This window comes from Candoia aspera, chromosome 1 (assembly GCF_035149785.1).
Source record: "Candoia aspera isolate rCanAsp1 chromosome 1, rCanAsp1.hap2, whole genome shotgun sequence".
In the NCBI taxonomy this organism is placed as follows: Eukaryota; Metazoa; Chordata; class Lepidosauria; order Squamata; family Boidae; genus Candoia; species Candoia aspera.
Genome location: NC_086153.1, coordinates 240,846,889 through 240,874,870, shown reverse-complemented (window position 1 = coordinate 240,874,870; position 27,982 = coordinate 240,846,889). Strand labels below are relative to the sequence as shown.

The 27,982-nt window shown below is 37.8% G+C and overlaps 1 protein-coding gene across 3 annotated transcripts in view; it reads right to left on the bottom strand.

The window, feature by feature from the left end:
- Window positions 1–27,982, bottom strand: part of BRSK2 (BR serine/threonine kinase 2) — a 449,278-nt gene that overhangs the window by 187,558 nt on the left and 233,738 nt on the right. For all 3 annotated transcript variants that reach the window (XM_063289323.1, XM_063289325.1, XM_063289324.1), the window contains exon 2: window positions 24,003–24,097. In XM_063289323.1, coding sequence (XP_063145393.1) covers window positions 24,003–24,097 — 95 coding nt within the window. The remainder of the gene's footprint in view (window positions 1–24,002; window positions 24,098–27,982) is intronic.

The following is a 27,982-nucleotide window of genomic DNA, read 5'->3' as shown; positions in this document are numbered from 1 at the left end:
TTTAATTTTCCTCATTTTAAATAACATTGGGTTTATTAGTTATCCTGAGTTATGTTTTGGGATGGATATGATATTATTTACATATTGTCAGAACTTGAGAGTCATCATTTAGAATCCTTGCAATCTTGGGAAGTTCTTAGACATAATTAATACTATATAATTAATGGAAGGTTTCAATTACTTTTCCAGCCTTTAAGGTGGTTACACATATTTAGGCCATATTTGGCAAAACATTTAAATTTATTTTTTTCTCTCATTGGAAGTTAACATTTGGGAGCAATTCTTATTTAAAAATTGCTGTTAATATTTTATTTTAAAAAATATAGACTCATAATGGACTACTCAAAGGATATTTTAAAACCATTAGCTATTATGTTTTCTGTGTTGGAGAAGTAAGAAGGAATTTGGGGACATATATTATGGGCATGTCCACTTGTAATCCCTTAGTGGTTAGATATTATTGCTATGGTGAATCAGGTACGAAGAAGGATGATGTTAATAATGTTCTTTAATAATATTAAAGATGTTAATAATGTTCTATTAAACTACATTCTCCCAAACCTGGAATCTTTCAAGTTATGCAGAACTTTGGATGCATCATGAAAAAGGTGATTCTATACTAATCAAACAATTCTTGTCCCAGACTCTAAAAGTGACTTAATGAAGTTGGTCAAACCTCATCAACTTCAGATTTGTACTGAAGAAGAGGCAAGACAAGATAATATGATTCCATATAGTCTAGGTTTAATTCATTGCTTAACACTTTAATCATAGTGTTGAATTTAAAGGAAGTTATATAATTTTAAGAGCCTGATACTTTTTTTCCTTTAAGTAATTTTTAGAATATTAGAATTTGATTTAATTTAGGTGTGGGTTTTGTTGTTTTGCATTTTTGCTTTGCTTAGTTGTTGTTGATACATATCCATGTCAAATGAGCGAATATACATTTAAAAGGTCAATTGATTTGATTGTTTTCTATTAAAGAATGAGAGAATTAATGAAGAATACAGGATAATACAATGAAAATTCTGAATTTGGGACATAACATTTTTTGACAGTGTCAAGAGTGGAACTTGGTAACCAAAAATCTTATGTCTCAAATTCAGAACAATTGTCATGGAAGAAAACAAAAGAAGTAAAAGGGACAAGAATGAAAGTAGGATGTATATACGAGAATGATTACTGAAAAAATGAAAAAAAAATATTGGACAATATGTCTATAGAGAAAAAGTTAGTTGCAAAGAATACAGGCAAAGGGAGCAAGGAACAGTTAAGTTAAAAAGAGACAGAGAAAATGCAGAGCAATTTTGACGGTAATTGTTTTGGATGTGGATGAAGAGAGCTTTCAGCAGAGTCAAGGAAACTGAATTAAAAATAAAAGTGATGAAGTGATTGAAATGAAACAGAAGTGAGAGAATGCTGGAAAGAGTATTTTGGCAATGATAGTGGTAAACTGTAGAACTGAAACAAATGCTATGATGTTAGTGTCCAAGGAGAAAAAATGATGAAAAAGAAGTGATGAAACCTGAGGATGTTGATAAAAAAAATGGTAAGAGCGTAGGTATAAATGTTCTAACTGGGGAAATATTAAAATGTGGACGTGGTTTGCATATACAGTGTATAACTTTATAACATTTGTCTGAAGGGTGCATGTATGCCTGACAATTGGACTTGGGCCTGACAATAAATGCCATTATTTCCCTATGCAAAAGGAAACAGAGGAAGAGCAAAGGTTGTTAAACATGCCTGGGAGGATGATTGGCAGAATTCTGACTAAAAGGTTACAGAAGTGACAATGAGCAAATTTGGGAAGTGCTGAGCAGGGGGTACGTGGACCAGATTTTCCCTTTTCATCACTGAGAACTGCATGAGCATGAGAAAGTTTATTATTTATTTCTGATTTAGAGAAAGTATATGTTAGGCCTGGATAATGGAATGTTCTGCATGAATATGAATTTTGGTTGCTGAATGCAGTAAGAGCAGTAAAGGAAGTAAAGCTTGCGTGAGAATAAACAGAATGCTTAATGAATAGTTCAGCACTAGGCAAACACGAAGATAAGGATGCACAGTGTTCCTTGGTTGTTTAAAATATTTAAGGATAAATACATAAGGAATGCTTCTGATGATATTAGAAGCGTGTTGGTTAGAAATGTAAAGATAAATTGACTTTTCTATATAGATGATGCTGGGTTGTTGGCTGAGAGCCTGAATGATTTTCAGCAAATGTTAGATTGTATGATGCAGTGAGGAGGATGGATCTGAACATTACTGTAGTAAAGACCAAAAGAGTGACTCACCGTAAGTCACTAGCTTAGTTTAATAAAACAATCATTTGGATCCTCTCCAACTTTTTTGTTTTCTTGGTGATTTTTACCTTGACCATCTGAATACCAGAAACTGGAACTGAGAAGGCCATTGCCTTCATTCTCTGCTCCTGAGTTTTCCCAAGAATATTTGGCTGGCCACTGCTATATTGGCCTAGACAGACTACTGATCTATTCCAGCAAGCAATTTTCACATTCATAGCCATAACAATTCTGCTTGAAACTGGTTGGATGAGCTGAAAAACCTTGTCCAGCCATCACTTCTGCTTTGGAGAATACAGAGCACATTATATGTGATATAAAGCCCAAGTCAAAATCCTAATCACATCATCAAACAAGACAAATTATTATCAAAGAGAAAACATGGTATTAGGGGATTTAGCCAATGAAGGAAACGTTTATTTTATTTATTTATTCAATTTATATAGCTGCCCATCTCAAACCAGTGACTCTGGTCACTGTTTCTAGTTCCTGGTACAGAGAATGCTCTAAAGCTAGTTAACAAATTGCTGAGATGGAAAGCAAGCAAATCAGCATGGAAAATCTCATGGACAGGAAAAGAGAGCCACATTTATTATTCCGTGTGATTGCAAGCTGGGTGACAACAGGAAAAGCCCAGGGTAGCACATTGAGAATTCACACAGTAACTTAGAGCAAATCGCCATCTGCAGTGATTTATGTTCTAGCCCCGCAGTGGGTGCAAATTGCAGCTGTGCTGATACAGGGAAAAATAAGTCGTGGAAATGAGAAACCAGCCAGTGCATAGCAAGGAGCAGATGAAAGCTTTTAGAACATTTTAGAATGGGCATTATACCTTTTGCTGCCATGGAAATAATTGCTTAATCCCTCTTTAGTTTTTTGAAACACAAAGTGTGTTTTATGAATATCGATATTCTTCCCCTAAAAATCCTAGCAAACGCTTGTTCTAAATGTAAGTATTTCCATCTCTCCCTTGTATGCTAGAAAGCTGAACTACGGCTGCAAAAGGAGAAGAATGCAGGGCACACCATTGTTTTAGAAACCTTCTGATTCAGTCAGTTAATAGCATTAGCAGGCTGACTCAGTAAAAATTATGTTTTCCCCCAATCTTACTTGGAACTTATTTTGTGAACAGAAATCCTGTTCCATTAATTGACAAATTTTCTTCTGAATGCTCTAAATGCCTTTTATCTATATAAAGGTACATTTTAGGTTAAGTAGAGGTACAACACTGCATGGTTACTTACGTAACGCCCCCCAAAACAACACAAAAGCACCCCACCCCGCAAAACCCCCCTCAAAAGAGCAATATGTACAGTACTTGCTAATTTAAATATATAGGTGTGAATGCAGAAATAATGATTATAATTTAAGTCTGTTAAGTATTCCACCCACAGAGCATGAGTGAAGGTTGACCTTCCTTCTTGCTCAATCTGCCATCTAGGTCTTAATTGCTGATGGGACATGTCAAGCCTGCTACTGCTTCTTCTTAGGGCTGTTTAAAGTGGATTAAACTGAATGGCACTTTTCAAAAAGACAATGATTTTAGACAGAAGCCTGTCTTCTAAAACATAGAGCAGATGAGTACCATACTGGCTAGTTGGAAGGGATTCATGTTTGAAATACAGGCCTGCTTACAGAAAATTAGCTTGATGGGGACACTGTTCCAACATACCTATGTCTATGCATCCAGCAATTGGTTTTTAAGTCAATGACCACAACACAGCTATACCTGCAAGTATTTATTTATTTGATTTATATGGCCACCCAATTTGCGAAGTGACTGTCAGCAACTTTCAATTTATAGAAACATGAAAACAAAGAATTAAAAATAGAATACAATACAGTAAACATTCAGAGTTGAAAAAAGAATAATAGAATAATGAAACCACAGAAATAACAATAAGAACAGAAACCCCTGCACCACCTCCAAATTCATGCTCAGAGAAGGCAGGTTGAAGTCCCCCAGTACAATTAATTTTGGGAACTCAGCTGCTAACCACAGCCTTAAGTAGCTTGGGTAGGAAGGCTGTTACACAGCATTTATTCTAATAGTCACACAACTGCTGAATATCTAGAGCAGTGTTTCTCAACCTTGGCAACTTTAAGATGTGTGGACTTCAATTCCCAGAATTCTGGGAGTTGATACTACACTTGACCTTAGCCAAAAGGCCGAGAAGCGAGTTGAAGTTGATGGATCTTAAAGTTGCCAAGGTTGAGAAACACTGCTCTAGAGTTTAATACACCTTTCCATTAGCCCATTAGCTTCCTTTTTGCTATAGGGATTCCTCTGAAGGACAATGCGAAACTGATTTACTGAGAGCTGTTATGGATTGCCAGGATGCCTGCTTAATTTCCAATGGATTGCTGTGATGGCATAGGCTGCTGTAATTCTGCCAACTTAAGTGATGTATAATTACCAAATAAGTTGGTCTTAGTCTCATAGACTGTTTCTTAAGGAAAACATATGAACTGACAAGTGGATATAATATAATTGTATTTTCCATTTCAAATTGTTCTACTTCTGCAAACTTTTATGCACTAGGACCAATAGCTGTTTTATGCACTAGGGCTGATAGCCATATGCATAAAGTCATTGAAAAACACACATAAGAAACTGACTTTTCCTATAGTTACTACAATGAAAGCACATTGACAACTTCAGATCTATGCAGACAATAAGTAGATGGGACTTTCAAAACTGAGTGGCCTAACGTGAGCAAAGAAACAAATGCTTTCAAGATCTTGCATGAACAAAATTTCACTGAGACAGCTCCAAAAAAGACAGATAAATATGCAGTATGGTATAAGACTAAGGTTCTAGTCTTCCATACTTGAAAACATTTTACAAAGCACTATAGATTCTGCATTTATACAAAGTGATTTTCAACATTTTTAGTAGTACTTTCTTCTTAATGATTATTTCACAAGTTTGAGGGTAGAATTATGACACTAGAGTGAGTTTACAGCAGTTTCCTCTGGAATATTTTCAGAAAGCCTGTTAAATTGTGCTCAAAAGCACAATAAAAGCACTTTTCACACAATCTTGCTCACTGTGCAGAAGGAGAACAAAGAAGAATGCAAGTCCATTTCAGTATACCATTTCCTCTTTAACAAGATTCTTCAGCATGATTTTTTGCTTTTGCATGATTAGCAGAAAAGAGGACATAAATTGTGATTCAACATATCTCTCAATACAATATTTTAAGCCTATTGCAACTAGGCAGAGTCTGATAGGATGAGATAAGGGCTGAAATTAGTGAAGTTTGCCTACATCAGATGGAGCTGATTATAGAACAGCAAACCTTATTCCTACCACAAGTTTCTTGCAGACTGAATTCTGCCCATGTTTATCCAGATATGTGTGCCTTCAAGTCATTGTTGACTCCTGGTGACTGCCTGGACAAGTCCCTGCAGTTTTCTTGGCAACATTTTTCAGAAGTGGTTTGCCCTTGCCTGCTTCCTAGGGCTGAGAGAGAGTGACTGGCCCAAGGTCACCCAGCTGGCTTTGTGCCCAAGGTGGGACTAGAACTCACAGTCTCCTGGTTTCTAGCTCAGTGCCTTAACCACTACACCAAACTGGCTTACACAGATGTAAGACCCAGCAAACAGCCAGTAAGGCTAGGCTAGGCTGAAACAGTGGGTTGTCTCAACATCATTCAGTGAGCTTCTGTGGCTGCAGATGGATGTGAACCTTGGTCTCTCTGGTGCCAGTCCGACACCTTATCCACTATACCATACTGGCTCTCCATGTGAAAGGACTTGAAAGGGTTACTCAGCAATCACTGAAAGTAACAAGTAAATTAAGAATAGTACCATAACTGTAAAAAAAAAGGACTGATATGAATACAACTCAGTATAGTTCTCCCTTTCTGCATAGTCCACTCTGCTCTATTGGGTGCTATATATCATAGCTGGAAAGAGCATTCATTTCCCAAACTTCATCTTAAAAGGATTTAGTGTTCTTCGCTTCCACATATTTTGGTAGAAACAAAAATATTGTCCACTTCAGGGGTGGCATGGGAGATGCAAGCTGTCCCATATCTTAAGGTGTGGCACAGAATTGCCCAGGAAGCAACTACCCAATAGCTATGATGCCAAGCAGGGGTTTCAAACTTGCAGGACTCCAGGGCATTTCATTAAGCCTCTTCCTCACTCACACACAGCAGGAGAGCCATGAGCAGAAGCAGAGCAGCAGCTTGCCTCTCTTGGCCAGACACTACAGAGTGTCCAGCTAAGAAAATAAATGTGGATCTCATCCAAGCGGGGCAGACCGAGGGGTAACTGCACACCTAGACCTGTATCAAAGTGCCATCACAGATGTTTGTATTGTATTCCCCCCCCAAACAGATGTGATTGCTATATTGTATCTCAATTTCCCACCCCCACCCCACCCCACTGAGGGCTGTATGACAGAGCTATTCACCTTTCCGTTTGTTGTTTGTGTTTAGACTGCAATTAGGTGGTGCAGTGAAATTGAAGGACTGAAACATGCTGGCAAGGAATATAAGATAGATTTATGTACAGATGATGCATTGGTACAGATTGATAAACCTGCGTCTTCTATGCCAAAATTAATAAAACAGATGGATTTGGAATCCTTTCTACATATAATATTAATTGGTTGAAATAAAAAAAAGTATGATTTGGGGGCTATCAAGATGCCAAAATTGATTTTCCTTGGAGAGTTTCAGTGGTGGCTGCAAGTAATAAATTCTCTTGGATCAAAAAAACTTACAGATATATCTCAAATGGTCCCACTGAATTTAAATACTGTACACTGCTATCAGGAACAGTAATAGATTTAAATACAGTAGTTTGGCTGCTCTCAAATGGGACATTTGGAATAAAATTAATATATTAAAAATTACTTGAGGTTTTACCTCAAGTAATCTACACCTAAATATTTCCCAAATGTACTTTCAGATGTTGAATTACCATTTCAGATGTTTATTTCAGAAAACTTCCCCCCCCCCACCCATTTTTAACTCAAGAAACACCACTTGGCTGATAGTGAAAGAGACAAATCTTCTGCCTCAGATCAATGAATGGCAGGTTTTATCCACTGGAAACCTCCTTTCATTGGTTCTTTTGGAATCTGCATATCTGACATAATTTGGAGAGCCTAGGGTCCAATTATTATAGAAAATATGGGATTTGTCCACCTTTATATTAGAAAGGAGAGAGATATGGCATGCAATAGTATCTCAATTCCAATTTAATCTTTATGATCACCTTAAATTAACACTGGGGGGAATTCAAATTTGAAAAAAAAAACCCAATCTTTTTGTTGGAGAATATGGATGGAATAATGAGTAGACAATTTTGATGGGATCAGACAATGAATTTCTGACATTTGAGAAGCTGAAAAATAAATATATTTTGTCAAAAACTGTGGAATAACAATATCCTTTGATATCTAGATAGGAGGCTACAACTCTAGTGCTTCAGAACTGCCCTCCTGTCTGTATACAACATATTTTATTTATTTATTATTTATTTATTATTCAAATTTAATTACCGCCCATCTCCCCCAAAAGAGGGACTCTGGGAGGTTTACAATAAAATCAAACTATAATAATAAATGTTAAAATCTCATAAAACTAGACACATTACAGTTATTATAAAATGCAATAAATACATATATACCAGAGTGTTTACAAAATAACATGCCTAAAATGCTTCAAAATGACAGGTACCTTGGTTTGAAAGGAGTATTTCTTCAGCTTAAATCTGGAAACATCACTGCTTCCCTGGGACCTTGGAAGAGTATCAGTCCATGGGTTGCAGCTTGGAGCCCAGAGGCCTGGTGTTGCTGAGACCCAAGAGGCAGAGGACATGATTACTATTGCTGAAGCACTCTCTCCACCATTTTCATCTACCATCTCACCACTAATGCTTCTGCTGATCAGATTTACTGTCTGTGGTGAATGCTCAAGGAACAAGGGAAATTTTAAGTAGACTTTCCTGTTCAAAGTGGGAGGGAATAACTATAAACAAAACCAGTATCAGGTGAAAGGGTTAGCTAGCAACAGAAGAGAGTAAAATGAAAGCAAATACTTATAGATAAGATTAAAACCAGAACTGAGTTCTTTGTCATAGATAAATCATCATCTAGTCAGGTTGTGATGGATGGCTCAGTCCCTCTTCACAGAGGGAGTGAGCCAGTTTTGAAGGCTGCTCTCAATACCTCCTGGATCCTGCAAACTTCCAGAGATTGCTAGTGAGAAAGTTTGTTTTTGCACCAGACCTTTCCATCAAAACCTTGACAACTGACTGGAATAATCAACTGACCTAGGCTACTGCTTAAGTGGCATTTAAGTATCTTCTGTTTGCTTACTAAACCCATGTATCTTCTTGGTTTACTGAGGAACTGGGGACATGGAAATGGGCTTGCAAATGACTAGAGCACTAGTGGTGGAAATCTAAAAGCAAATATGACCAAAGAAAGAGTAAATTACATTCATGGCAATAAGGGAGGAAAAACAGAGGTCCACAAACCATTCATGAAAGGAAACACCCAAAGATCAAGGTAAGAGGCAAACAGACCTAAACACATCCTTCTTCATCTCACACCTATTAACCAATATCCAGACAAGCAAGAACCAGCATCAGATAAACAAGGTCAAAGAAGAAATAATGCCCCAATCAAGGCTGGCAGGCAAGCAGCTGCTACATACAAACAGCCAGCAAATTCCTCTCCCCTGTGCCATGATGATGTTACCTAGCCTGGTAATGAAACATCTACAGGAAGAGAAGCAAACTCAGAGAACATCAAGAACTCACCAATAAAATCTCCCAGATGACAATGGCTGTCCCCCACCCCTGCTCTCCCTGTCCCTAAGAGTGTTGCTGGTGCCAGACCAGAACCTTTTGTAGGCATGATGATTTTATTACAGATAGATCTGGCTTTTATAGTAGCTGAATTTCCAGGGCTCCAAGGATTGGATTCACCCCATCCTAACATGCATCCAGTTCTCTCTTCTTCCTCAGAGACACTGATCACAGCACCATGATTCTTTTCTACTATTAGAAAAAATGATTTGCTGTAACTAACTTTACAGAATGAAATGAGTGTACATGTAAGTCCAATTCAGGACACTGTGAGTGATGAATATTCCTGTAAATTCTTCATTTTTTCCTTGCTATTTGCTTAACACACACATACAAATATACACAAATACACCCCTCTCAAAAAAAAAAGGGGGGGAGGAGAGCTATGTCCAATAGTCAAATTGATTATGCTACTTCCACTACCATCTGCAAATCTCATCTAACAGTAATGCATCAAAGTATATCTTACAATATATACTAATGTTTTATTCTTTTACAAATCTGATTCTAAAATATCCCTATTTCTCTAGTGTTGTTCTTATCTCTTTCTTGATAATTAAAATACTGAAGATAATGACTACACTGCCACATTGAAAACTGCGTTGAAAGAATTTCAGCAACTAATTTTTTGTGGCCTTATCCAGATTACAATAAAGTCAACAGAGAAACTCTTTACTTAAATTGGCTTTTGAAATAGTGCTCACAAAATAATGAAATATAAGGATAATATCACATTTAAATGATATTGCTTATTAATATTTGCTCAGGTTTCTTTTTGGCTTGGTCTTTTCTTTCAATAATTTGAAAGTGTATTGAAGAAACTGCATACAGTACATATTCTGCTTTAGGACTTAGTTGACCCAAATACATAGTTCTTCTAAATGGTGCAGAAAAAAAATGCTGTCTCTTTGGATTTTTTCTTTCCTCTCTCCTGATTCCTACGTTGCTGCATTGCAGGACTATTATTTCAGATCATTATGCCGCATTATCCTACATAATATGGCTTGTAAAATCAAATTGATTCCAGTACTCCCAGGACCCTCCTAACTCTTGCTTCTTGGTTGTATATTTGTGTTTTCTTCAGATGCAAGGCTGCATTAAAAAACAAACCTTTGTTTAGAAAATAAATCAGGGAAGAACTAGAACTAGAACAAGACAAATCTATCTATCTATCTATCTATCTATTGTGAACTACCAGGTGGTAGAGAAATCCCCATATTACAGAGTCATTTACTGCTATTATTGCCATTAGGTTTGCTCAGAATAAGCCACACATTAGTGTAGTGAATAATAAGCAATAGACTGGTAGAAGTCTACAATCCATATTGGTCCAGCATGGTAGATTTTGGTCCCCAAGCTTCCATGACTTACAACTGCAAAACACATCCCTTATCGCCTGGAGGCCACATAACCAGTTCCTAGAGCCCTGGGAAAATTAGTTTGAAGGCAGAGGGAGATAAGAATCACTGGGTTTGGTCAGGCTGCCTTTAAACATAGAAACATGAAAGTTAGATCCCTTTAAGATGAATCAACATTGGAAGAACTAGAGCACGAGCTGGAACAAATCAAGTGGGATATAATTGGACTAGGTGAAATAAGTTGCAAAGATGAGGGACTGCTTGACACCAAGTATGGCCACCTGTTATATTAACTGGAAATAAATGATGATAAAGTGGTGTTGGAATCATTATACAAAAAATGTAAAGGAAAGCATCATTGAATTCAACAAACTTTCAGATGAGTAGCATATCTGTTAAATTGATTCAACACTACCTCTTTCAACTGATACAGGTATGTGCACCAACAAGCAATCACAACAATGAAGAAATCAAAGAATTATATCAATTGATTACTCAGCAATTCAGCCAGAAGAATCATTAGTTCAAAATCATTATGGGTGATATGAATACAGGTATAGAAAAAACCAATCATATGACACAATCATCAGAAGTTTTGGATTTAGCAACAGAAAAATGTGGATCATGACTAATAGATAAAATATTTAAAAATATATATTTTTATCCTGAATTCTTATTTCAAGAAAGGTACAACCCAAAAACAGATTTGGAAAAGCCAATGTCAAACTTATCCTTGTATTCAGTAGTTTACAATTTGCCCAATAATGAATTCATGTTTATGGACTGACCAGTTCAGTGTTGATAGTAATCAGCACTAGTATATGGCACATTAAAAATCAGCATCAAAGAGGAGAGGGGTAAATTGCTGCAAAATGCAGCAGCTTGCATCAATTATCAAATACCTAACTGTCAGAAAGATGCATTCCACCTGAAATTATCAAATTGTTCTTCAATCTCAACAAATTAAACAATGGGAACTTAACTGAAGCTACCTGCTGTATAACAAAAACTCTGCAATCAACAGCCAATGAAATTGGTGGTACCAAGAAACAAAGTCAAAAAAGCAAAATATCAGAGGACACTAAATAAATGATGCAGAAATTAAGACAATGGAATCATCCACAGTCCACCAAAAATGCTGTAGAACATACTGAACTAAACAAGACTATTTGAAAGTGATGGAAATTACAGTTGTCAGCTTATATAGACAACCTTTGAAGAGAACAAAATCCTGAAGAAGATGAAACAAGAACCAGCAGCTGGGTGGAAATAACTCTTCAAGATCAAGAAATCAGACAGCTCAATCACAACAGATCATCAAGACATCTTAAAATGCTTCAAACACTTCTACTCTAAATTATATACTGACATTGTAGAACAACTGGACACCACCAACTATTCAAACACTGATGTTCCTGTCATAATTCCAGCAGAAGGGGAAGATTACGTGGGATTGAGCATGGCTGGTTATCAGGAGAGAGAACCTATTGCTTTCGCATGTAATTGTTTTCATATTTCTTGTTCATTTAAAAAATATTTTGATCCCATTAAGTATAAATATAGGCCAACTCATATTTTGATTAAGGGTTGTAGTGTTGTTCAGGACAGCCTTTCCTAACTGGGCCATCTCTCAATCTAATGGGGCTGTAACTTCCAGAATTTTTAGTGACTTTAGCCAAATTCTGGGAGATGCTAAACACATCTGGAAGATGCCAGGTTGATGAAAGCTGGATTAGCCAGAACCATATTAAAAAGTATGAACAACCTCACTTCCAATAAATATGTATAGCAAAGCTCAGAGATGTTATACAAACACATTGGTAGCCAAGGAAGAAGACCCAGGATGAACAAACTAGAGTTGCCAGTTCTGATGCTATTGCTCCATCAGGTTTCTGGAATTCTATTCAAACTTCTTCCCAGTTCTCAACTAAATGCAACTACCACTTGTAAACTCTGGAAACTCACCCCTTTTTACACAGGTTCTAGTCAATCCATACATCACAATCAAGGAAGATGAAGGAGAGGTAATTACTGAATAGGAATTCCAGGTCCAGCCTCAGCAATATCCTATGAACTTCAAGCAATACAGAAATAAACATGTGGCAGAGTTTGAGAACTATTCTCCGTAGTAATAGCTACTACGGAGCAGATAAAAATATAATAAAGTGATAGAAAATTGTGTGGAAGTTGTACCAGATTTCTAGCAACATGTACAAGTGATGAACCATTTCATAAATTGGTTTGTAAAAAAGAATTAGCCTTTGCCTCTAATAATATGTGGATTACTCCATAAAACTATGTGACTGTCAACCATTGGTTATTTGGGGGCAAAAGGAAATTACTGCAGACTTGATGATATACAGTATTTGACATTCAGGATAAAATCAGCTTTCACTTGGTTCTCCATTTAACATTGACATTTGATGACTGATTCTACATAGTGTACACTGGAGCTACCTCTGTGGAATTAAAAAAAAAATACTGTAGTATTGGCACTCTTTAAGATACTATGTTTCTGCAGGACCACCTGCTCCAGTCAGTGCCAGCCTAATCTATTAGAACAACTAGGGAGAAACTGCTACAAATCCCACATTCTTTAGAGGTTCAGGACTGAAACAAGAAGGCACTGCTTTTCTGCAGTAGCTCTGACACTGTGGAGCAGCCTCCTGGCAGAGATCAGGTTAACTGCCTCCTTGATGACTTTTCTGTTTCTCCTGAAAATGGAATTGTTCCTGAATGCCTCCCCTGACCTTATGTATGATACCATCCTTTATTTTTTATTGTTGATTGTTAGTGTTCTTTTTGTCACTGTTATGTGTTGGGTTCCTATATGGTTTCAAATGGGACACTGGATGTTTTAAATTGTTTTTTTATTTATAGTCTATGTAAGCTTCTGAGAGTAATCTTGATTGTAGCGGGGAAGCTATTATTATTAACTGTATATGCCACCTGACTTCCAGTGACTCTGGAAGGTTTACAAATGATTTAAAACATGAAAATCATGACAATAAAAACAAGAAAGGTAGAAATGGCAAGATAACAAACCAGGGTGAAACAAACAAACAAAACAACCTAAGTTAAAAGGATGCTCCAGTCACCCCCACCAAAGGCCTGGGTGAAAAGCCAGGTCTTCATGCCCCTTCAAAACACCAGCAGGGTAGGAGCCATTCAGATCTTGGGGGAAACTTCATTCCAAAGGGCAGGTGCACTTCCAGGGTCCTGATAGTTGGCATTGCTTAATTGAAGGAACCCAGAGCACGCCAACCCTGCCAATCAAATCAGCCAGGCAGATGCTATGGGAGACAGACAGTGCTTCAAGTAACCAGGCCCTATGCCATGTATGGCTTTATAGATAAAAACCAGCACCCTGAATCACACCCAGAAGCAAACTGGCAACCAGTACAGCTCACAAAGCAGAGGTATTACATGGGCATGCTGAGGTGTGCCCATCACTGCCCACACCACTGCAGTGGACCAGTTGAAGTTTCCAGATGGTCTTCAAGGGCCACCCAGATATGTTTTAATCATAATTAATGGAGATTTTTAAAACTATCACAATTATATAAGGAGTCTATGAGTTCTAGTCCCGCCTTAGGTACAAAGCCAGCTGGGTGACCTTGGGCCAGTCACTCTCTCTCAGCCGTAGAAAGGAGGCAATGGCAAACCACTTCTGAAATCTTGCCAAGAAAACTGCAGGGACTAGTCCTGGCAGTTGCTGAGAATTGGACATGATTGAACAGCAGAAAAAAAAAACTTAGTTTAATAAGGGGAGATATAAACTAGCTTTCTTATTCTTTTTTTTAAATCCATTTTTGAATGTATATCTCCACATTTTTGCTAAATATGAGCATCAAGGTGGCTAACAGTGCTAACGTTAAAAGATATTAAAATTTTATTAAACCACAATTAAAATATAAGACTTAGCATGAACGAACTAAATATTTCTAATTGATCTTATGTTCCTTTTTTATTCAAATTTATTCAGGTATAGTTAGGTGTTTCTTTAAAAGTCAATGTATTAAGGCACAATCCTAATTTATGACAAAACTATTAACCATAAAATTGAATGTGATGTCACAATAAATTATATGTTATTGTAAGAGGCATAAAACATAGCAAGTTGTGGTTTTAAAGTCCACCAGCTTTGTCCAGCATGACTGTGCAGAGCAGTGCAAATGCTTTAACTTCTATTTTTGATGGAAGGCATACTATACATATACACATAGACATAGACATAGACATAGACATAGACATACATATACAGTGGTGAAAGGTGAAAGGTCCCCTGTGCAGGCACCAAGTCATGTCTGACCCTTTGGGGGGATGCTGCTTTCACGACGTTTTCTTGGCAGACTATAACGGGGTGGTTTGCCATTGCCTTCCCCAGTCATAACCGTTGCCTTCCCCAGCAAGCCGGGTACCCGTTTTACCGACCTCGGAAGGATGGAAGGCTGAGTCGACCTGAGCCGGCTACCTGAGAATCCAGCTTCTGCTGGGATCGAACTCGGGTTGCGGGGAGAGTTTTCAGTTGCAATACTGCCGCCTACCACTCTGCGCCACATATACAGCACATACATACATACACTCTCTCTCTCTCTCTCTCTCTCATGATATCCAAACCCCCAAAACTAATTTTTAAATATAATTTGACTGAAACAAGCTAACTTCAAATCAGAGGTTCTGAACTTGCTTTAGTTAATATTAATACCAATTTAGGGGTTTAAGTATAATATTAAAACTATTATTGGTCAAAATGGCGGTGAAAGATTGTATTTCCTGTACAGGGCTATGCTGGCCCCTAGTTCCCTAGTTTAGACAAAACAAGACACTGGTTAATCAGAGACTTCTGTCTGATTGACACTGTGAAGGAAAGTGCTTAAATGCTCTGTATGCAGACAAAAGGTTTGGTTATATTTTAGCTTGGTATATTGAGATATAATCATCCAAAGGTGCCATTGGAATTTGGAATCCCTATTTCTCATTAGAGTGATTGCTGTCCCTGCATGATTTTCTCATTAGATGACTAGCCTCCCCCTATTAAGCAGAATAAATCAATTCTTATGTCAGCAAGCTCCCTATAGAAGGACTTCAGCGCAACTCAGGGCTATTCATGAGAGAACTAGTTTTCTTGTTCACTGTGTATGAACAAAGTACTCTCCTTATGCATTTTCTCCAACAGCATTGTAAAACTCAACCTATCTGTTTATGGATGCTATTTAGCTTTTCACACCCACTTATTAAAAAGATTCCACGTAGTCATGAGAAAAACACTGGCATTTTAAAGAGTAATGATGCTCCTGTTATCTGTACCCTACAGAGCTTTGGCTGATATGCCTAGCAGCATTCTTTTTGCCTCACAGAGGGTGGTGCACAGAAGCAAAGTATCATTTAATCAAACTGACTTTGAGCAGTTGAAATCAGCCACTTGATGTTACTGTAATGAAGTTTTATCTTCTAAGGTTAACAGGCTCCAGATGCACAAATATTCCCTCTGGAAACTGCATTAAAATGAATGGAAGAAACAAAAACCCAACACCCCCGCCACAAGAACAAGTCTTTTGTTTAGAAGCAGGATCTTGTATTTTAGAAAGTGCAATCAGTGGGAGATCAAAATCATCAATATGTATATAAATATGTTCCTATACCTTCTGTAGCAATCCATCTGAAGGTATTGCATCTCATGGCTAAGGACAATGGGAGCTGAAAAGTATGGGTCTGATACAGGTATGTGTATATTTGTTCAAAACATACTCTCAGTTCAAATTAATATACTATGTGAATTTAACAGTGGGAACTAACTCTTAGGTTTTTTAAAAAATAAAGACAGTCTTTTATCCATAGAGTAAAAGATCCTGTCGAGTTCAACTCCTGGTGAGTGCAACCATGCTGCTTTCTTGGCAGTGTCATGGGAGTGTTTTGACATTACCTTTTTTCCTATTTTTTTACAGTTCATACATTATAAAAGTTTTAAGAAGATTGGGAAAATAGGGGAATTATGTTGCTTAAATTCTTTTGAATTTGGCTTAATTTATATGGATTAGCTGCAATTAAACCTGGAGCTTCTGTGGCATATTTCTATTTCTGTATGGTCTAGAGGAGGAAATGTCTAACCCATCAGCCAAATGGGGCTGATTAATAGATGCCTGAGTAACATTACCCCATGAACACACAGGTTGAAACCCTTCACATATGAACAAAATCCCACCCAGTGCCTTTCTTTCGTTAAAGAAATAGAGTTCTTCTATGTTCCTCCATCCAGAAGGAGATGAGTCATTTCCCCTCTCAGCATGGACAAATGCAGTTCGTAGGATGGGGTTTAGTGCAGAGGATGCATTCCAGAAGACATCAGATTCATACACACACACTTTAGTTTCCAAGTGGTAACTAACAGCTCTCCAAACTCATTAACTTTCAATATGTGATATACGAATAACAATGCCTAAATGTCATTGTGTGCATCTAAACAAGTATTAAAAGTCTGGTGCTGAGATCAAATCAATCTTAAAGTTTACTCAACTGAATCAGTTCACCCATCCAGTTAAATTTAGAGCGAAACATCCTAAGCTAGTTGATAGGTTTATTCTTTTGACAAGTACAGCATATATTCGTATTTCTTATTTAATTATCCCTCTACAAAATATTTTTCAATGCCAGAAATGGAGAGTGGATGGGAAAGGAGGCTCTGCCATTTACAGAAGACACACAATTATCCAATGTCTTTAAATGTTCAAACAGAAACAAGTGAGCCAGCTTCTAATGCCACTTGTGACTTCCATTAAAAAAAAAAAAGTCTCTCTTTTACAGTCAGCAATAGATCTGTAGCACCCAGGCAAGAGAACCAGGAAAATTAAAGTCCAGATACATGCAAGGAAAGAGTACACAACATGATTTTTATCTCTTTGGACTCAAGAATACAGGTTTCTCATTCTTGAAGTCCTACTTAACATAATACATTGTTGGAAAATAAACTAAGATTGTAGAAGTAGTGTGGATGTTAATGCCCAAACAGACATTGAGTCACTTGCACACAATAGGTCGTCGAAATGGCTGGCCAAGAATAAACTGTCCTTTCAAATAGAAAAGTACCTGACAATGGGTCTGACTCAATACCATAGGATAGCTCTTACTAGAGCAAGATTTGAGCAGTTAGATTCTATGGTCAAATAGGGACGATTCCACCAAGTGCCTTACCTTGAGCGGACATGTGTTTGTGGAGCATCTGAAGTAGAAGACATTGCACATGTCCTATTTAACTGCCAACTATATGCCCCAGCAAGGGCTCAGTACCTTCAGATACTAATTGACAGAACCACATACTGGGATCGTAACAAAAGACTGTGTTACTTCCTCCAGGGCACAAATACGTATGTGGTCAATAGAACTGTTAAGTTTATAGTTAGGGCTGTCCAACTGAGAACGCAATTTATAGAACGCATTGGGGTGGCATGTAAAGGTGACGAATTCATTTAAACTCACATTGTTTCTGTATTTTATCACTTGTTTTATCACGTCCTGCATTTTTATCTTACAATTTTATCTCTATTTTATCTTACCGTATTTTATCGTATTTTATCTCAACCTAGTATATTCTAGTTAATTTTACTGTCTTTAGCTGTTTTATGGTATCACATTTTATATTTTATAGTGGCTGATGCGCAACTTTCTGATACGGTCATTTGACTAATCAATAAAGTTATTCATTCATTGTAGAAGTAGTGCATCATACATTGTTTATGCACTTCATTTATTTGATAATTGCTAATCATTTCTATAGTTTCATAATATTCATCTGCTTTCAAACATACAACACATTCCAACAGGGGGGAAAAAAAGGGAAAGGCTTAAAATTGGTGTGAAGATATATGTAACCAAAAGTAGTGGGTTTTAAGTATGAGTTTTCTCATGTCTCAGAGGGAATGCAGAAATGAACAGTACAAACATGGAGGGATAGTTAGAATGTTATTGGATTACTGTGATTTTTTTTCCTGCAATGCTATTTGAGTCTCCTTAGCAATATGACACCTTTACTGACAATCAATCATGAGAATCCTCATGCTCCATAAACAGCCGAAGATGCTGGATATAATCACTGACTGACATAACTGTATTTTCCCACTGGGACAGATCTCTTAAATAAAATAGTATTTTTTGATGCCAATGGACTTATTATCAATATATTAATTTATGTATGATTCACTACCACAAAAAGTGATGAGAATAAAAATAGCTTTTAATAAGATCAAATAGATGAGGATGGTACTATCAATGCCCATGACTGAGAAATGGAATCTCTCCAATTCAGAGGCACTGTCTCTGAAAATGAGATAATGCAGGCAAAAAACTGGGGAGGGCTGTTGCTTTTATGTCCTGCTACTAGGCTTCCAAAAATAATCTAGCTGATCATTATTGACAACAGAACATTAATGTCAATCAAAACTCTTCTTCTGAGAATATAAAATGGATAGTTGTCATAGAACAGGTCCACATAGAAATCTTCTGTCTGGAAACTAGTTAATTCTTTTTGTAGACAGATGAAGTAGTACCAAGTCCTTTAATTAAATGGAAGGTGTGGAATTTATACTTTTACATGGAGAAGTATGGAAGTAGAAAGAACAGGCACATTGGCAGTCCAGTGTAATATCTTCAAATATCTCAGCAGTCTAGTATAACATTGTATAATATATCCAAGTATCAATTTCCTCAAGAAAGCCCCCAAAATTATTTTCTTGTGAAAAATATTTGAGATCATATGATGAGACAGATGAATAATTCATTATGGTTCCTATACTTCCAAGTTAAATAAGAAGCTAAAATGGTTACCTTTGAGATCATGTCCTGACCAATTCCCAGCAGCAGCAACCAAATCCTGCATTGGCCAAAATAGCTATTTTGAACAACAAATCTTAAGCACATTTAAGAAAATATAAACTAAAAGAAAAAAAAAAACACCATTCCTTTTTGCATGGCAGTTCTAGACATAATTGAGTGGACTGTTTTCACAAAATGTAGTATCAGAGAAACAATTCCAATTAAAATGAGACCATTAGTAACATTTATATCTGGCTCCTATTTGACCAGACATTGGCCATCAGCTTCATTCTGGCAGTACAAGTTGTGAGCTCCTTGGATACAAGATTAAGAATCATCTCAAGAAGAAGGTAGTGTAAAATGTGCCTGAATGTAATAACACAGAAAGCCCAAGTGGAAACTCAGAGACAAATCCATATGTCTACACATAGTCATCTACCCTTAATCCACTTCCTTGGATTAGTCTGTGCAGACTCAAATGACACATTTGAGTCTGCACAGACTAATCCAAGGAACTGGATTAATAAATGTTATGTGACATTTATTACAGTTCCATCTTCCAACATGTCTTCCTGTGTATCATCTACATAGCAGCAGCTCTGTTAATTTAGTCCAGCTGCTTCAATTCTGAAGTATTCTCTCCAGAAATATTGATAGTACTTTGTAAAGAAAGCACTTTACCAAATGCTTCCCAATTCTGCACAGCTCAAATGAAAAGCAGCTCTTGAGAAAAAGCCAGCTTCCAGGATAATTTTAAAAAAAATGGAGAAAGAGAGTGGTAGAAGAGAAGACTCTCAAATGCAGTAGATCACACTTCACTTGGAGGATTTGACTTTGCTGTTCTTTATCTTAATACCTTCCTATCAACAACATGCAACAGTTTGCAGTAAATGCAATAAGACTAGTAGTAGCAGCCAAAACACCTTTGAGGCCTGAAAGAGGACTCACTACATCTTTCCTGGCATTTCTTTTTCACTGCTGTCAGCTTCATTTTGGACATGTCTAGCCTGATGAGACCTTACTCTGTGCTAAACATATTTAAGTCTACCTGCTCTGGTCTCTTAGCAGCCAGCAAACTTAGCACTTGCAGCACAGATTCCCTTTTTAAAATTTGATGCGGGATTTTCGCCTATTCAGCTCCCCCCACCCCAAATCACTATAGGCCTGAAATGAAAATCAATCATTTGAAGCTGCAATTTGGTGGCCCCAGTAGACAGATTTCCTGTTCATGCAAATTACAGCTTCAGAGGAGGAATTTACCTTTAGACCAAAACAGGGCAGAAAGGGTTAAATTCTCTTTCCCACTCACCAGAAATTGAGTAATTATCACTCCTCCCCAATACTAGATGGACTAGTATTGAAACCATCTTTTATCATAATTATGCTTAGACCTAGTCTATCCCATTAAGCAGGGTGAGCTTGGAATGCCCTGGACCATATTAGCCTGCAAGTATGGAAAAGCCAATTCTGAATACTTCTCTTATTGAAAAAACGCAAAATATCTTTCTACTGCATGTTGGACAACACAGAGTAGCCCCAATGAGAAATAAAGCTGAAATGTTTAATTTGTTAATCAATTGAATGAGCATCAAACTTGCTCAAATTTGGTGATAGATTTTTAAACAAACACTATAGTATTTATAGAAACCACAAATGGCAACTGCACTTTAAAAGAGACACACCACTTTCACACAAAAAAAGATATAAGATGTTCTATGGTTAGATGGTTTCTCATGCACACAGTTGCCTCCACATGTAGAGCATGAGGTTGCTGGTGAGCAAATGTTCTTCTATCCACCCTCCCTCCTTGTATCGAAGTTATGCAGCAGGTAGGAACTATGTCAACAACATCAACAAGATGCTCCTTTTTATCAGCTCTCACACTTCTGCAACTGCACCCAGCACTACGATGCTAGAATACATAGCAAATTCAAACGAACATTACTGAAGGAAGAAGTTAGTGTTCTCTGTATTAGCCACATATTTTAAAGACTTAGGTACATTTATTAGCCACAAATGGGATATAATAGTACAAGAGTTCACAACACAGCAGAAGAGGATGAGAGAAATGTCCTGCGATGCTAACAGAATGTGCTCGGTTGACACTGAAGCCCACCCGTTATTCCTTATCAGATATCCTATGTTTTAAGCTGTCCGATGCTTCAGATTCAGTTGTGAAAAACAAAATAATTAAACACACAAACAATACAGTGCAACTGAGGCTTCTAGGAATCTGTCTGAGAAGAAATTACACCAATCTTACACTCAGGGCTCAGTAGATATCTGGCCCAGTGCCTGTGGTCTTCAAGGTCAGGGCCATCCCAGGGGGATGCTGTTCCACAGTGCAGGCACTGTGACAAAGAAGGTATGTCTCCTGGGTCCTGATAGATGGTATTGTTTCGCAGAAAGGACCCAAGCATGCCTACCCTGATCTGATGGGACAAACTGAGTCCTGCAAATAACCTGGACCTGTGACATGTAGGGTTTCGGGCATAACCAGGACCTTGAATTGTACCTGGAAGCCTACTGATGATGCTTCCTGGACCAGCTGCGACTTCCTAATCCTCTTCAAGGATCACCCCAGGTAAACACACTGCAACTGGGAGGTGACTAAAATGTGAGTGACAATGACCAGAGTCTTCCAATCCAGGAGCAGGCACAGTTGGTACACATGATGGATTTCGGCAAACGCTGTCCTGGCCACGACTACCATTTGCTCCTTAAACAGGAATCATGCGTCCTAGAAGACCCTCTAATTGCTCAGCAACTGCTTCACAGGGAGTGCCACGCTATCCAGAGTCAAGGATGGAAAATCTCCAGATCCAGGAGACCCTAAAATCCACAGCTATTTGGGTTAAGGCAAAGCCAGTTTTTCCCCATCCAGACTCCCATAGGTTCCAGACAGTGGGGAAAAAACCTTAAGCAGCCCGGAGGAGAGATGTACATCTGAGTATCATAAGCATACTGATGATACTTAATACCATGCCAATGGATAACCTTACCCAGAGGTTTCATATAGAGTTAAATACTACACTTGATCTTAGCCAAAAGGCCGAGAAGTATACTTGTCACCCAAGTATACAGAGAAATAACCGTATCCTGGCTGCAAAGTGGATTGTTAGCATCTGCCCTGGACTTGGAATCTGTGATATCACCTTTTTGCAGATATTAGGTCAATGTTGTTATTCTTTAACATTGCACACAGAGAATACATTTTATAGAACACATTGGGGTTGTATGCAAAGGTGATGAATTCACCTAAACATATATTGTCTCTGAGTCCAGTATTCATCTTATTATACATCTCTGTACTCTATTTCATCTTATACTATTTTATCTTACCTTTTATCCTTATTTTACCTTACCTTACTATACTTAATTTTATCTCACTGTAGCCTATTTTATCTCATTATATTGTATCTTACCTTATTTTGTCTTATTGTATTTTACTGCGGCTGATGCCTATGCTTTGATATGGTCACTTGACTAATGAATAAAGTATATTACTATTACTATGTAGAGTTAAATAGGAGACCCACCATAAAACTGTGCCTCCCACTCCCAATCTCTTCAGCCAGTCCAGAACTATACCATGATCCAGGAGGGCCAGGATAGACACACCACCCCCATCCCAAGGTCATCAACAAGTGTGATTAATATCTTTCAGTAGTCAGTCTGAAATATGGCTGAAAAGGGTCCAAATAATCCATTCCCTCCAGGGTTCTCTGGAGCTGTAAGCTTACCACCTTTTCAACAACCCTTTCAAAGAAGGGAAGGTTGAAGACTGGATGAAAGTTGTCCAGTTCTGGCTTCTGGTGGGGGAATGGCGAACTGAGTAGCCGTGCTTAGTGGGTGGAGTTGACAACACAGCAATTTTTTTCAGGCTCAGGCAGGTTTTCCTGAAGCCCAGAAACATTCTCCGGATAAAGGAGAACACCTGGAATCAACCCCTCTGTCCTCCAGATGGCTGCTTGCAGCCAGAAGATCGCAAACAATGTTTTGCGTTTGACTGGTAAAAGCTAGCTGGGAGGTGGGGTTGTCATCATTTTCCAAGCAGTGCTGTAGCCTTAAAGGGACACTAAGACTGGCCACCCCATTTCTAAATCACCCAATTTATATTTTTTTTAAGTATGCGTACCCTAAGAGAGGCTTTCTACAACGAGGAGAAGCTGGCTCTCTTGGTACTTATTGTTATTTTGGGGATTACTTTTTAAAAAATCTTTTTGAAGTTTTGGACTTTGTTTTCCTTCCAGATATAAAGGATCTAACTTCTAATTTCAGAATGTCTCTAAAGCAAAGAAGAAGAATCTGCTCCTGCAATAAAGGATATTCCAAGTACAGACTTTTCCTAACATAAACAATCATAGCCCAGACCAGAAGCATACTGCTGTCAAGACAACCAGAACAACCTTTCTGCAATCATTAGTTATTCTTAAGCATCAATATTTTCACATTCAATTATTGTCCCATGATTGGATGCTAATTTTTGTTCTTAATCAAACCAGATAAATACACTATCCTTTCAAATTTCAATTTCCCTATCCCCTCTCTGAAGTATTAGCATTATTATGCAATGCACAATGTTAGCACTGACAGGAATGTTTGTTAAATTTAATTAAAGATATTAATTTTGCAAAGAACAAAAGTCACTGAGCCGATAACTTCTCTCTTTTTTCCAGACCTCCCTTTGGAAAATTACCTTCATTAGTACCGATTCACTGAGCTTCTCCCTGTTGACAATTTTTATAGCGACCTTTTGACATGTTACACAATGAACTCCCAACTTCACAAGTCCTGTGGAAGAAAAAGAAAAAGAACATTGGTTAGAGGCATATTCAGTTGACAACTGCATCTTATTCAAGTATCTTGGGTATATATATGCATTTCTTTCTATTGGCCCTTCTTCATCACACAATAATGGAGACGTTTAAAATTCATCCTGCAGAAACAAAAGTATCCAAGTGCCATATCTGGCTTTTCCTACAGTTTATGCAGTTCAGTTCCCCTAATCTACTAGATCAATCAGAATAGCGGAGTGTCTGAATTATTTGAAGATACATCTATTTTCTTAACCTATTATAAAAGCTTGCAGCAGATAACAGTATTAAAATATCTAACAAAAAGTATATTGTGTATTAGAGGTAATCCTGTGCATCTTATCTGAAAACAAGCCATACTGAATTCAGCCTGGCAGGACATTCTATTAAACAACTAACGCTTAATTATGCAGGGAGGATCAACTTGTTCTTTATCTTGGTTTTCAAGAGCTCCAATTATCAACAAAATTGCTTAATTATTTCCATCAGCCATAATTTGTAAAGCCACTGCCTTAACTTACTGTATTTATCTTTTGAAGCCTCCAGACATCTTTCAAAAGAACAGCCTAGCTAATTCAGGGCACCTAGATGCAGAGGAGTTATTTAGAGGTACAAAGCACCGATCTATTTTGCCATTTTTTCCCTGAAGTATTCAATTGAATCAGTGTTCTCCTAAGACATAGGATGAACATTTAAATTTGTTTCCTCACAAATAAAGATGGACATTCTATTCTTAGGCAACATAAAAAAACCTCTATAAAATTATGTCTATTCTGTTTTTTAAATATCATAACAAATCCTTGGATTATGAGATTATTATTTTGGATAGGCAAGTGTCTAAGGCAATCTGAGAATTACAGCCAGAATTCAGAGAACATGCCAAATTTATGAGAAAGAAGGAAGGAGAGTAAATGCGAGGGTTTTTTTTTTTCCCATAGTCCAGTGTAGGTTCAGCTGTTCAAATAACACTTGTGCCAATTTAGCAAGTGGAAAAGAACTAGTGCTCATCTGCAGGGGGCACTCCCGAATACTTTGAAATGCTGGCAGTGAGTCATTTTCTTCTTTTTTTAAAAAAAGCTACTGCTTGAAAGACCACAAAGACAGCACTTTGCAATTCTGTTCATAACTGCACCTTCTCTACAAAGCTGTCACTACAGGTAGGCAGTTTTTACTAGAACTGTATCAGCAAGGGCAGCAACTGTTAATTGTGGGAAATTCTGGAACTCAAATTCTGGTAGCTGTGCCCATGTCCCAGGACTTGACTCTTAGGTCCATGTCTTGGTAAATCTGAGAGCAGGAGCAAATCAGGTGGGAGTATGGAAAACCATCACCACCACCTCTCCTGAATGTTATCTGCCAGCCCACTCATTCTATCAGGATGGGTACGCTTCAGGTACCTTCTTTGAGACAATGCCATCTGATGGAACCCAGGAGGCATGCCTTTTCCATGGAGGCACCTGCCCTCTGGAAGGATCTCCCTCCTCCCCCCCCAATACACATATACCTCTGGCCCCAACCTTGGTGGCCTTTATAAAGGCATTACAACCTGGCTATTTCCTCAAGTGTTGGGGCCAGGTTGACAGGAGTCCCTATCTGGAGGAAGGTAATAATTGTGAGTTCCTGATTATCTGTTAAGGATTTGTTTTAACTTTAATTGAATTTTTGATCTGCTTTTCCTCCTCCCCCTCCCCCCCATCTTTTTTGGTAAACTGCCCAGAATCACCGTTGTTGAAGTTGGCGGGAGTGGGGGAGGATACAACTTTCTTACATAAACAAACAAGCCCATACCCCAAAGAGGATAATTTATTCTAGAGTTCACATCAACTCAGCCCTTTTGTGTAAGCCTTTGTCACATTTCTCTGCTGTGGAATGTATAGCCTTAAGGATGCAGCCTACTACTTCAACTGTTTACTCTCCTGTTGGGGTGCATCAATTTGGAAAAGAAGATGGCAAATTGCTTAGCAGTGGGGGTCATTCTGGTGAGGAATGGCAAACTGACAGTCTGCGGATTAGGGGAGACATTATGGCCAAAAAGGCAGCTGGATGCTGGATCTGGACTGCCAAAAATTCTCTCCAGATCAAGGAGAGACCTTGAGATTACCCATATATATTCTGGACAGCTGTTTTTTTTTGTGTGTAGTTGGCAGAAATTGATGTATTTATTTATTTATCACATTTCTTCACCACCCATCTCAGCAAGCGACTCTTTTTGCAGGCTCTTGCGATCAGCTGGGAGTCGCAGGATTCCATCATGCTCGGAGTCGTTAATGTAGCCTTTTATGGATTCAAAGTTTGACCAAACCTCATCTTTTTAATCACTTTGGAATTTTTTTTAAAATTGTTTGTTAAAGATTGAAAAGTCTTCAGAACCACAAGTCTGGTACAGTTTAGTAAGAATTAAATTTCTATATTAATTAGTGCTTTCTTAATGAGTATGTCTTGCTATAGAGTAAACTGATCTTCTGTCAGTTCTTCTGACTTCATTAACTCTATAAACTAAAATTTCAAATCACCAGTAGTAAGAGTAGCATCACTTTGTTTTGAACATTCCCAATTTTATAGCACTGATTAACTCTTACTTCCTTACTACTTACTGTATATCAAATACACAGCTGCTTTTTCTGATTAAAACGTAAATATCTTTTCTTCCCCACTCCCAGATGACTCCCAGACTCAGTGGTCTAGATGGAATTTCCTCCTGTCAGCTCCCACATACCCAAGGGCAAGGTTGCAGAAACTTCTGTTGGCTGGGAGAGAAAATATCTTATGTTTCCCCTGTGCCAACATTAGCCTAGTCCACAAGTTTCCTTTGATCTCAAAACACTGAGCTTCACTAGAAGCAGAGTCTATAATTTTAGGTCAGGAAAGAAAAGGTGGGGGGGATGGGATGACAAAAGAAGTGAAGCTAACATCATCTTTTCATTTTTTAATGAAAAACCATGAACTGAAACCTGATGAAAGCTTTCTGGTCTTTTCTACCAAAAGAAAATAAACCCCAAGATAACAGAGAAGGAAAGACTGGCTGAAGAACAAAATAGCAGGTAGAAATGTTCATGAGCTGTACCTGTTAATGGCACCCTGACAAATTCTACAGAAGGTAAATACACCTACACTTAGATACTTAAAAAGATGTAGGGCATTATTGGGAGGGGGTCCACTCTGGAGGTTAATAGACAGGTCCTACACATTCATTTGTAGAAATTATTCCTACAAATTAAGTGTGCTTAGTATTGTACCTTTTATTCTGTTTGCTCTCTAAATGCATTGAGAAAGAAGCATACTCTGTTAACAAGAAGGCCGGTGAGCTGCATCACATTCTGGAGGGAAATGTGAAAGATGGACTGCACTTAATACAGATCAAGTGCTTTTTTTTATTATTCTCATGAATTACTAATGGTCATATCAATAAGCCTTTGGAATTAAATCCAATACACCATATACAAATTCATGTCCCCTTTCTCACATTTTTGGATCACCTACACCAAGCTTCAAGTAGAATTATTAAAAAAAAAAGTTGTGACTTTGGCTACCCAGTGATCTGAAACCTCTGGAACAGCTGTCTGACAGTCATAAGTTAAGTTATCAAGTTGCTTGATAGTATGTGTATTTGTATAAATATAAATAAGAGTTGGGGAGAGTAGGAGTCTTCTACTGCTCATAAGTGTTGGAACAATTCCCAAGATATTGCCTGGAATTTTGTAGAAGATGTAATCCCCAAATATCTGGAGGTCATCAGACCGGGGAAGGCTGCCTGCAGGGTCTAGTATACCATTCTCAAACCACAAATATAAAGCTGCCAGATAGTAGCACAAGTCATAGATGGTGAAATAAGCTTCCTGTCACTACAGGGAATGCTTTCAGG